We start from the raw sequence: 12,558 nt of genomic DNA, 5'->3' as shown, positions 1-12,558 counted from the left end.
CTGTAAGAGAAATCAGAGAGGAGGCCAAATCCAAGGAAACTCTTCATATGACATACTTTATTTCCAATCTACAACCATTAAAAACCTTTTGTAAGTTTACACTGTACAGTTATTCTTATGTCTGAAATAAGACACAGGGGCAGGGAGAGCTGGCGGATTGGACCAGTTGTCCTAGCACCCAATCCATCTTGGGAAGGAGCCTTTTGAAGACAGAAGTGGGGAAGAGAAAACAGTGGACAGGAGAGGCAGACAGTTTGGCCCAAGGATGCCCTTGGTCCCTTCCCTCCCAAAGGCCCTTCCCTGGGGGCCCCTCAGGGCCCACAACTGCAGGACCCTCACCAAGAAACCAGGCTGGGCAGGAAGGGGGCTTCACAGTATTGGCAGGTGTTGGGGAAGGGGGGCCAAGGTGAGACGACAGGTTCTGGCTGTCTTCCCCAGCTGCTGGGCGTTGGAGCTGTTTTTTGGCACTGTCTATTCAGTTTCCCTGGAGGTGGAAGGAGGAAGGGGAGGAGCTAGGGATTTAGGATTCTTTCCTTGAGGAGTTAGGTTTTTTACTACATGAAGAGAGGCCATGCTCCTATGGTGAGGTTACCAAGGGATACATGGTGAGGGTGTTTTTCTCCTGCTCCCCCTCCCCCCCAAGGACTCATACCTGCTGCCTGGCTAGCACAACCCTACATGGCCTTTTATGAGCAGAGCTGGAACTAAGCCAGAGGCAGGGAAAGGAAAATTATAGCCTTCTTCCTGCCCTCCAGCTTCTAGGAAAAGAAGGACATAGTTGTTTTGTTTGGCAGGGAGGGGTGGGCAGGGAGAGTTCCCAGTCTCTCAGGCATCTAGATGAGATTGGTATTTTCCACCTGTTCCTGGTCTGGGCCAGCCTCAGTCCTTCACCAGGCTACACTGATTGATTGCTAGTGTAGGTCAGCAGTTGACCAACTCCTGTTGTATGAGAATCACCTGGAGGGCTTATTAATAACCCCCAACTTGCTGGGCCCCACAACAGAATTTCTAATTCCAAAGGTCTTGGGTGGGGCCAGTACTTTTTATTTCTGTCAAGTTCCCAGGTGATGCTCCAGCTGCTTTGAGAACCTCCAGGCACCTCATTCTCAGCAACTTGGTGTCCTGAGGCAGTGACAGGGAGCCGGGCCACAGCTGGCAAGGCCCAGCCTTTGAGGCACCAAAATACCCGGGAAGCTTCTGGGAATAGTCTTGTGGTAAGTCCCCTGTGCAGAGAAATAAACTAAGGCACAGAGATCAGAGGCAGAGTAGAGAGAGAGCCAGGATACCAGGGTCCAGTGGAGAGAGGATGGTGATGCAGGATCCCAAAACACAAGGGGTGTTCTGGGGCCCTGAGGATAATCCTGATGCACATCATAAAATCATAGAATGGGGAGGCTCTTAGAACCAGGCAGATGGAGAAGAGGTCTCACACTTGGACCAGGTCTCCAGATTCCCAGCTGAGGTTCCTCTTCACAGAACAGTTTGGTATCAGAATTGACTGTAACAAAGCATCCAAGCCCTGACTACCTCAGCCCTTCAAGGATGCTTAGAGGAAACCAGAGCTCCTTTCCTTAGGGTCTGGGGTCTCATGGGCTGGTCAAGGGCAAGGAGGGAAGGAAACAGGGCTGATGGGATAAACAAGGGAGGGTCCAAGGAGGGTGAGGGAAGAGTAGCAGGCGGTGAGGAGGACCCCTGGGCAAGGGATGTGGGCCCAGCATCATGTTCCTTGAGGTTCTTGGGTCTATGGATTTTGCAAACTTTAAACGCCATTGGGAGGGGTAATTTGTAAAGCCTGGGCGAGGTTCTGCTAGGATAAGCTATTCTGGAGGCAGTGAGGCCCAGGGAAGAGCAGAGAGGATAGTGCGGTGTCAAATGTACAGACAGACCAATGGGTGAATGACCTAGGAAGAGAAGAACCCAAGCCAGGCTACATCTGCTTTCCAAACAAGGCTAGGCAGGACTGAGGAGGGTACAGGAGCCCAGAAGGAGGCATTCAAGTCTGCCCCACCCAACAGTGGACAGTAATGGGGTCCTGAGCCTGGGACAGAGAAGATAATAAGGTTCAAGAGTGGACCTAGGGGATGTCCTGCTCAGCTGGGAGGTCGCTGGGGCCAAACCCAATGTGAAGGGCTGGCAAGGCTAATGCTGTCTGAGGTGTTGGAAAGGTGCCTCCTTTAGTGTGAGAAAACACAAAATAAATAAAGCAGAACCCAAGAAACACCACCAAATGTGACAGCAAACATCAGAGATGGACGACCACAGACACAGGCACTTCCTGGACAGGATGGAAATGTGAGCCTGAGGGGGGTAGGGAGGGGTTGCTGGCGTACCAGGGAAATCCATGGCAAGGGAGCCGAGCTGGAGAAGCTGTTCTGGGAGCATTAAGGGATGGGTGCTAAGGTAAGCTCGGGTGTTAAGAGGAACACCTGGCCAAGGGCCAGGGCACTTGGTTTGTTGGTGGGAACCAGCTGAGAAGAGGAGGCAGGAGGAGAGGAGTTTTGGCGGAAGATGGTAACAGAGAGGATGGGCAGGAGGAGGGGTAGTGAACAGACTGATCCCAGAGAGAGGAAAGGGCTCGACCAAGAGCAAAGAATGTCAGGGTGGAGGGGTCTCATTCACCGCTGGGGATGCAGCACCTGCTGAGAGTCAGGAAACATGGGTCTGGTCCTGTTTAGTTTGACCTTGGGCAAGCCACTCTCTTCTCTGGGCCTGATTTTTCATCTAAAAAGTTGAGGGGGTTTGACACAAAAGGACAGATACTATGTGATTCCATTTATATGAACTACCTAGAATAGACAAATTCATAGAGACAGAAAGTAGAACAGAGGTTACCAGGGACTTGGTGAGGGGGTGGGGAGGTGTTATTGTTCAGTGGGTACAATTTCAGCTTGGGTGATAAAAAGTTCTGGAAATGGATAGTGGTGACCATTGCATGGTTTCGTGTCTGGGTTAGATAGTGGCACATTCTGGGTGTTTTGTACCTACACAAAAAAGCCCCCAGTGGGGCAGTGGGTTTACACAGCAAGAAGGATGGAGTTGGGCCAGGGGATCCGATGGACCCAGGTCCTAGTCTAGGCTCGCTGACTTCCCAGTTAGGGGACTCTGGGATGAGACCTGCACCTCAGTTTCCTTATCTGCACTAACCCATCCTACCAAGGCTGCCTCCCAGAGCTGTCCCTGAGAGGTCTGAAGGAGACGGGGCGGTGGGGGGGGGGGGGGGGTGTGTGGAGGGGTGGGGGGAAGGAGAGAGGGGAGCAATTCCTAGATAGTAAAGTGCTCTAGGTGGGGTGTGTACAGGATGATGATTATTATGACTGAAGAGGTAGTGGGAGCTTGTGGGGGCTGGTGAGGCTGGAAAGTGAGGGACATTCTGGATGGGAGGGGAGAGGGAGGAAGAGCCTGAAAGCTGGGTGGGCAAGAGGACAACAGGCTGGTGATGAAACCGTGAAAGGTGCACAGGGATGGGTATGATGGAACCATATAGTGGTCAGCGTGTAAGAGGGTCAAGTCTTTGGGCCCTTGACTTTGTCATCTGGAAGAGCAACTGGGAGAGGAGTGTCCCTGGGGGAAGACCAAGAGGTGGGGCCCATTTTGAGTTCACAGAAAGCAAGACCTCTTGGAGGTGGTTTTAAATTGGTCAATCTTTGGTGGGGATCAAAGTGGGAGGAAAACAGGGAGACAAGAAACTGGACACAGATGCCTTGTGCATGCAAGATTTAGGAGCCACTGATGTGCCAACGTGGTCTGATTTTCATTTCAAATACAATCACTGCCACCAGGAGGATCTAGTTTGGCTTTGGGAAGAGGTCAGGCACAGAAAACATGAGGTCATCCAGTTTAGGTCAATCTGGGCAATTGACCAGGTCAATTAGGTCAATCAGGGTCCCCTGTGTTCCCTCCCCAGCCAACTGGTGCCAACACAATAAGCCTAGTGGTCTGTAGGAAATTAGGACCCCTGGGTTCCTTGGGACTTTGGTGGAAGAGAGTGGAGATGGCAGAAAAGGAAGAAGGATAGAGGGAGTCAGGGAGGAGGAAGAGGAGGAAAAAGTTCTGGGAGTAAAATGGCAGAGGAGGAGTAGGAAGGGGGAAAATGAGAAGAAGGGCAGTGTTCCTTCCTGGGTGCTCCAGGGGAATCCCCACTGTGGGTCAGGCAGTTTTCTGCTTTGGGAATGTTACCAAGACTTAAAAGGCATTTGAAGAAACAAACAAACTTAGAAATTACATTCCAAAAGAGTAGAGATTTTACAAACCAACCCCCCACACCCCAAAAAGAAAACACAACCAGTTACTAATTAAAATGCTAAAAACCAAACCAAACCAATATTTACACATAACATTTTCAACCCCATCAAGCCCCACGTCCAGAGGCTTCTGTAGGAACAGTGATGAGTGACCTTGCACAGTGGCATGCAGGAAGTATTGAAAACCAAGATCTGGAGCCTCTGACACCAACTGGAGGGCCGGGCAGCCAGGCGCTGAGACAAGAGATGGCAAGGACAATCTTGGACGAGGACGATGGTAAGGCTGGGTGGTCCATAAGCCTCAGGGCTCAGGTCTCGCGAGGATTTCTCCCCAAGGCTGGGAGTGCTACCTCCCTGACCCTCCACGGCTTGGGGAGATGGCAGAAGGCCTCTGGTGGCGTGTGGCCTGGTGTGAATCCCCTCACCCGGACATAACCTTGGAGGGGCCCCCTGACCTTTTGGGTGGGAGCAGTGGCACCCCAAAGGGGACAGGCTCTTGGCTCCATTGGCCTGCCCACTCTGCCCGCACAAGTCATTATGGCATGAGGAAGTACCTGGTCAGACCGACATGACCCTCACATTCTGCCCATTGGGGATGGGTATGAAGGACTTTGGTGACTTGTCCAGGTGACCCTCAAAGGGCAGGACTGGGAGCAGGTGGGAATGCAGAGGTGTCTCCTGAGTCCTGGGGACAAACAAGCAAAACTGCTGGCTTTTGGTCTTCCTAAATTCCACAGACAAGTGGCTTTATTCTGGTATTTCCACTCTGGGCCCCCAGCCAGTTGCAGGAGGTCCACGCATCTGCGTGTGTGGGGGCATGTGTGCAACCGAAATGGGTTTACTGGCACCGACAGGGAGGCCAGCTGAGGCCTTTCCCGCCACATTGCAATGAGCCACATGGCAGAGTCTGTCTGATGGCTCAGGCAGCTCACGTGGGACGTGGGCAAGGGCGGGCAGTGGAGTTGGGGCTGGAACAGGGGCCAGGAGAGGCCATAAGGCTAAGGAAAGAGGCTGGTGAGAAGGCTGGCAGGTGGTGAGAGCTGAGGCAGGCTGGCACTCTCAGGTCCATGTGCAAAGCTGCAATAAACAACATTCTCGAAGTTTAGTCCTGTTTTCCTGTGAGTTCTCATTTGGGGAATTTGGAGAGATAGCCATGCTCTTGACAGAGCCTTAGGAATCTGTGTTTGACTCCTTAAAAAAAGGTTTCTGAGGGAGGGAGGAAAATGAGGGCAGATGGAGAATGTTTGGGAAGTGGGGACGGCGGCCCAGCCCTCCACCCTGTCAGTGAGCGTTTACAGACTGACTGCTGGGGGCCAGCCAAGTACCTAGCAGTGAGTGAAAAGCAGTGCTCTGAGGCCAGATGGTCAGCGGTACTGGGGAGCAAGCTGCAGGGCTCCAGTTCTACCGGGGGGGGGGAGGGCCCTCCAAACTTGACCAAGAGACCAGAGCTCAGCTGCCGAGCTGCCTCGTGGGCATGGGGGACCCCATGCCTGTCCATCGTGTTAGAAGTCTCACTTTGTCCCAATGGCAAGAATACATGTCAGAATCTCCAATAAATTACCTTAGGGACTTTGGGGTAAATTAAATTATTAAAATAAAGTAAAACTACCTTAAATATTTATAGTAAGAAAACTTCAAATAAACAACCGAGGAAATGTGTTTCCAGGCCCCAGTCCACTAGCGTGTCCTGGGGCACTGGCCTCTTGGAGTGCTCCTTGGCCTGGTGTGGCCAGTTGGGAGTCTCTTATTGGGAACATGTCTCCACCAGCCACAGGATGTAAACACAGTGGAGATGTGTCACGCCTCTCCAGGGTGCCAGGGAAAGAGGCCCCCAGCCATCAAGGCAGTGGGTATTTAGGCATTTATCTGTGCACCAGGTCTTGAAACTGACCCTACCTATTTCTGTCTTCAAGGTGTTTCCTGGCAAGGTGGGTGCCCTGCAAGCCACCTTGACCAGGGAGGTAGTTCCAGTGGCTACCCAACCCTGAGCCCCACACTTTTCTACCTCATCTTCCAGTCCTTGCTGCATCCAGGCTATGCACAGGGAGATCCAGGGCTCCAGGATTCCAAGCAGATGCTGGCCCTGGCTACTGCCCTATCATACCCCCTAGAGCCATAGCAATCCAGAGCAGTGGGGCTGGGAGGAGGAAGAAGTGGGGAGGAGGAAGGGATGGGGATGATGCCCACCTCAGCTTCACCAGGAACCCCACGTTGACTCTTACAGCAAAGACTGTTCTTCTCATTGGTGTTTCCTCCCCGTGAAGGAGGACGTGGTTGGCAGGGAACATCTCTGTGAGCCTTTTCCCTTGAGGAGCATGGCCAGAAGTGTATCCTTTCCTTGGCTCTTCTGAGAAGGGGGTTTGGGCAGAACGAGGCAAGTCTCTCCCAATGGATGGGCTCCCAGAGGATCTCTCTGGAACCACTTCCGAAGCCTAGCTGTGGTCTTCCTTCCACTCACTGCCTTCCCCTGGGAAGTCAGAGATCGCCACCCAGCAGTCAGCAGGAGACCCCGCTTTTACCTGGATGGGAATGCTGTTGTCTGGCAGTGGTGCAGCTGCTGTCCCTCCAGGGTGAGACGATGCCGACGGCATGGGCCCCTCGCCTCGTCCCCTCTCCGTTTGTTCCCCTCAGCTATCCAGGGAATGGGCTGGTTGAGGTGGGGAGCACGGCTGCTCTGTCACTCGCTGGGGGGAGCTGCCCTCTCCTCCCCACCCCAGCCGGACTCTGAAGGATGCAGCCTGCACTTGGAAGGAGAGTGGCGGATGGCAGCGCGGGACGGCCGGGCGAAGCAGGAAGTGAGAGACTGAGTACTGCAGTCACAAACAGCATCCTAGGGGAAGAGAGGAGGAAGTCGGAAAGAGCCAAGAGGTGCCGGCTACCCAGAGGCTGGGCGGCCAGCTGGGCAAGGAATTTGGGCCCAGCCTTGCCTGAGGAACCGGTTCCCAGGGGCTGTGGCCCCTCTCTAGACCAATTCTTTATAATTGTTTTTCTCCCATTAGAACCATAACAAATGTTCATAAATAACATTCCACAATGTAATCAATTCTGGAACACACAGAAAAAAGTAGATGTTATCCGTCAAACATAAATTCTCAACACATTGCACACCCATACATTTATCAAAATGACATCATCTGCTATAGCATAGTTTGTAACTGCAAAACACAAGCACTTTTCTGTCGTTATGTATATCTAGATTTCCTTCTTCTTAATGGCTATATACTATACATTATTCTACTGAATGGAAACACAGTACCTTAATTTATTTATCCAATTCATTTTTTACATGGCATTTTAGATAGTTTCTAATTTTTTTTACTATTATCAACACACAGGGATAATGGTTAAAAGTGCTGCTATAGAACTAAATTGCTTGGTTCAAATCCTAGCCCTGCCATTTACCAGCTGTGTGACCTTGGATAAGTTACTTAACCTCTCTGAACCTTGATTTCCTTCTCTCTAAGATGAAGGACATGATGCCTTTCCCAAAATGTTGTGAGGGTGAAATTAAATATAACAGGCAAAGCATTTGGCATAGTGCCTACTAAGTACACAATAAATGTTAGCAATTTTTATTAATAATGCCATACATTTATTTATACAAGCATGTTCTCCCACCTCCGTGACTATTTCCATAGGCTACATTCCTAGAAGAACTACTAAGTCAATGGGTAACATGATATTTTACATAGTGAAAAATATCTGGATCAGCTTTAAAATCAACATCCAAAATACCACCTGTGTCTCTTGATATACATGTGGTGATATGGGTGTGATGGTTAATTTTATGTGCCAACTTGACTGGGCCACAAGGTGCCCAGATATTTGGTCACACATTATCCTGAGAGCTTCTGTGAAGCTGCTTTTGGATGAGATTAACCTTTAAATCAGCAAAGCATATTGCTCTCTCTAATGGGGGTGGACCTCATCTAATCAGTTGAAGGCTGGAAGACCAAAAACGCTGACTCTCCCTGAATAAGAATTCTTCCTGCCTGATGGTCCTAGGACTGGAACTACATTAGCTACACGCGCTGTACTGGAATTACATCACTAGCTCTCCCGGTTCTCAGGTTTTTGAGCTCAGACTGGAGCTAAACCATCAGCTCTGCTGGGTCTCCAACTTGCCAACTTATCCTCTAGGTTTTAGGACTCCATAATTATGTATGTGAGCCACCTCCTTATAAAAAAATTCTGTCTCGGGGCGCCTGGGTGGCTCAGTTGGTTGCGCGTCCGACTTCAGCTCAGGTCACGACCTCACGGTCTGTGAGTTGGAGCCCCGCGTCGGGCTCTGGGCTGATGGCTCAGAGCCTGGAGCCTGCTTCCGATTCTGTGTCTCCCTCTCTCTCTGCCCCTCCCCCGTTCATGCTCTGTCTCTGTCTCAAAAATAAATAAACGTTAAAAAAAAAAAATTAAAAAAAAAATTCTCTCTCTATACACACACATGTACACAGACACACGTATGTATACACACACACAGTCTATTGATTCTGTTTCTCTAAAGAACCCTAACACAATGAGTGTGTTTGGTCTATGAGACTTCAGTGAGGCATATTTTTATGATATGTTCAGTATGTACATTAAACGGAAAAATTTTTTTAAGTTAAAAAAAAGGTAAGAATTTAAAATACTTTTTTTGGGGCGCCTGGGTGGCTCAGTCGGTTGAGCAGCCGACTTCGGCTCAGGTCACGATCTCGTGGTCCGTGAGTTTGAGCCCCGCATTGGGCTCTGTGCTGACAGCTCGGAGCCCGGAGCCTGTTTCGGATTCTGTGTCTCCCTCTCTCTCTGATCCTCCCCCGTTCATGCTTTGTCTCTTTCTGTCTCAAAACTAAATAAATGTTAAAAAAAAATTTTTTTTTAAATACTTTTTTTTTTAAGTAAGGCCTGCTGGTTCGAGAGTATGAAGAAGTAAAGTACTAACCACATACACTAGAGGCTGTAGAAATTAGGCAAACTCCTTTTTTTTTTAATGTTTATTTATTGATTTTGAGAGAGAGAGAGAGAGAGCAAGTGAGGGGCAAAGAGAGAGAGAGAGAGAGAGAGAGAGAGAGAGAGAGAGAGTCTCAAGCAGGCTCCACACTGTCAGCACAGAGCCCAGCACAGGGCTCAATCCCACAAACCTGAGCCAAAATTAAGAGTTAGACACCCAACAGACTGAGGCACCCAGGCACCCCTGGGCAAAATCTTTTGAAAGACAATTTGGCAAGGTGCCTGGCTGGCTCAGTCAGTGGAGCATGCGACTCTTGATCGGGGGTTTGTGAGTTCATGCCCCATGCTGGGTGGAGAGATTACTTAAAATTAAAATCTTAAAAAAAAAAAAAAAGACAACTTGGCAATATTTATCAAACGCCTTTAAAATGTTATGTTCTTTTATCCTGTAATCCCATTTCTGCAACTCAAACCTAAGGAAATAATCTGAAATGTGGACAAATGTTTTTGCACCTTGTCCACCACAGCATTATGTATGATAGATAAAAACTAGAAACCACCTACACATACATTCAAACGGGCCAATCACAGCCCATGCCACCTCCCTGCCCTCCACCTACAACCTTTACGGAGTGCACTGCAGGTCATGTGATATCACCCATGTGATATCATGTGATATGGTTAGATCAAGGTGGTACTGCACTCAAGTTAGACCAATCCCAATCTCTCCTTTCTTCTAGTAATCTGAAATTAGACAGAGGGATTTGAGTCAGTGTCTCTTAGATGTTTGAACTAGAAGATGTTATAGAAGCAGAGCTGGGACCATATATGCAAAGGCAAGAGAGAGAGAGACAGGAAGAAAGTAGACATCAGAGAAAACAAAGCTCAAGGGAGAGGAGAGGAAGTCAGAGAAGGTGCTGAGGGCTTCAGGTCCTTATGCCTGGGATCCATAAGATGTTCCAACCATTTCCCTTTCTGGAAAACTAATTTATATGCATTCTTTTACTAACATGCAAATAATCCCTAACCAAATCTGAAATTGATATCTGGGGGTGCAGGGGTGGCATGTGCAGCAAAAGATTCTCAGAGGAAATAGAAGCACTTAGGCAAAGAGTCTTAGGGGGTAGGCTGGGGTGTGTGGGAAAATGTTTAAATTTTTTTTTTAACGTTTATTTATTTTTGAGAGACTGAGAGAGACAGAGCACAAGTGGAGGGGGGCGGGGGTAGGGGGACAGAGAGAGAGGGAGACACAGAATCCAAAGCAGGCTCCAGGCTCTGAGCTGTCAGCACAGAGCCTGACGCGGGGCTCAAACCCATGAACCATGAGATCATGACCTGAGCCAAAGTCGGACACTCAACCGACTGAGCCACCCAAGCGCCCCGGAAAATGTTTAATAACTAGTTTTCCAGGAGCGAGGGGAGAAGCCCTGATTTGGAGCACCTGTCAATTTTCATGGTGTAAATCCTCCTACTGTGGCCGATCTCCAGGTGCTTTACTGCACACAGAGATGCACACAACTGGCTCTCATGAACCAAACATACTGGCTCCATTGGGTTGCAGGAGAGCAGTGAGTACACCTTTTCCCTGGAGGGGATGCTAGCAATTTCTGGTGTGTGGTGGTCAGATAAGTCATGTTCACTAGTTTCTTGTATTCAGACCATGTATCCATCAGGTCTGGGGCCTTCCAATCCCCATTCCTTCCTTCTTTTCTTCCATTCATTCATTAAAGTGGGCTCTACACCCAACATGAGGCTTGAACTCACGACCCTGAGAATAAGAGTCACGTGCTCTACCGACTAAGCCAGCCAAGTGCCCCACTAACCCCCCATTCCAGACCAGCAAAAAGACTTTTTGAAACACACAACCATATTCCTGAGTTTGAAAGCCAAAAGAGTTTGGACGTTAAGTCAACACCCCAGACAAGAAAAAAGAGAAGGCCCTTCCCACCTACCTCATTGGGAAGGACTGTGGCTCCATCTCCATCCCGGGGGACACCATCCTTCCCCACCTGGGGGAGCACCGAGAGTCTGGCCTCCTCGCTGCTGCCTGACTTGGCTGCCTTCTTGTTCAGGATCCTGGCCATGCCCTCTGGCTGATGGTAGCTGGCTGGGGAGAGGGGCTCCGGTTTCTTGGTGCTCTCCTCCCCTGCCGCCGAGGTGGGGCTTGGTGCCCGGCCACACACGTTGCGGAAGAACTCCTGCACGATGCCATACTTCGGAGGCTCAGGCTTGGCCCGGGCCTCGGACATGCCCAGTTTCCAAACAGACTCCGTGCTCCCCGAGTGCTCCACAACACTGAAGAGGCTGGACAGCCCGTCATTGATGTTCCTCAATACAGGGCTGTCCCGGGTGGTGGTGGAGCGGGCCCAGGCGGAGCCATTCTGCTTGCCTTGGTGCAGGTTCCACAGGCTGCGGTCCTTGGCGCTGTCCAGCTTGGACACGGACCGCCTCTGGAGCTTTGGCGAGCCATACTTGGGCGAGCAGCACGGCCGCTCGATGCGCGAGTGCACCTTGTCCAGGGAGGAGGAGATCTGCTTGCTGCGCACCGACACGAGTGACGAGCTGCGAGGTGACCAGCTCTTGCCGTGGAGACCGCTGCGGGGTGGGTCCGTCTGCAGGCCCACGCTGACCGTGCGGATGGTCTGCGTGCCCACACTGGCCAGGCCCACTGTCTGGCTGGACGTGCTCTTCACTTTCTTCTCCAGCGAGCCCGAGCGCATGGCCTGGCGCACGCAGTTGGTGATCTCCTTCATGTCGTCGCTCATGTTGCCAGACATCTCAAAGTCATGCAGGGCTGCCGGGAAGCCGGGCCCTGCCGCAGAGGGGCTGCCCCCCGAGCCTGCGTCCAAGCGCTGCCGTGAGAAGTTGCAGAGCCACCGGCTGTAGGAGCTCTCAGCTAGCCTGTCAGCCTCGGCTGACTCTTTGGGTTTGGCGGTGGTGAAGAGGAAGCCGGGCTCGATGATGATCTTGCCCTCCCTGTCATGGACCACGGGGACACCCAGGCGCCGGGCCACTGGGGGACTGTAGTACACGCGGATACCCGTCTTATCAGGAGCCGTGTAGCTTCGCTGCATCTGCCTCCCTGCCGGCTCCTGGCAGCCCAGGGCGCCCAGGCGGTTGCAGTCCCGCGGCGAGAGCCCTGGCTGTTCCTGGGCATCCTTCTCGGAGTCCACCGGCTGGGTGCCCACAAAGGCAAAGGCAGGGTTGTTGGGCAGCTTCTTGCCTCGGGCAGCTTCACCGGCAAGGTAGGGGGAACAGTCGAGCAAACTTTCAAACTCAGACATGGACGAAACAGATTTGGTCCTAGGAGGAGCAGAGGAGGAAGAGCGAGGTTAGTGGAAGATAATGGAAAGAGAGCAGGCACTCTGGTCTTCTTCGCTGGTCCACAGCT

General features: G+C 51.1%; 1 protein-coding gene across 8 annotated transcripts in view; it reads right to left on the bottom strand.

The window, feature by feature from the left end:
• The window catches only part of SOGA1 (suppressor of glucose, autophagy associated 1), an 85,634-nt gene that overhangs the window by 10,197 nt on the left and 62,879 nt on the right, over positions 1-12,558 (bottom strand). For 4 of the 8 annotated variants that reach the window (XM_047852234.1, XM_047852230.1, XM_047852231.1 and 1 more), the window contains exons 14-15: positions 11,120-12,470; positions 38-7,071 (exon numbers count right to left, since the gene is read on the bottom strand). In XM_047852234.1, coding sequence (XP_047708190.1) covers positions 6,919-7,071; positions 11,120-12,470 — 1,504 coding nt within the window. In that variant the 3' untranslated portion in view covers positions 38-6,918. Of the gene's footprint in view, positions 1-37; positions 7,072-9,370; positions 9,912-11,119; positions 12,471-12,558 lie in introns of those variants that run through there. The other 4 variants (XR_007150811.1, XR_007150809.1, XR_007150810.1 and 1 more) reach the window with 4 other exon arrangements.

The sequence above is a fragment of the Prionailurus viverrinus genome, chromosome A3 (assembly GCF_022837055.1).
Source record: "Prionailurus viverrinus isolate Anna chromosome A3, UM_Priviv_1.0, whole genome shotgun sequence".
Lineage (NCBI taxonomy): Eukaryota > Metazoa > Chordata > Mammalia > Carnivora > Felidae > Prionailurus > Prionailurus viverrinus.
This window is presented reverse-complemented; position numbering and strand designations above follow the sequence as displayed.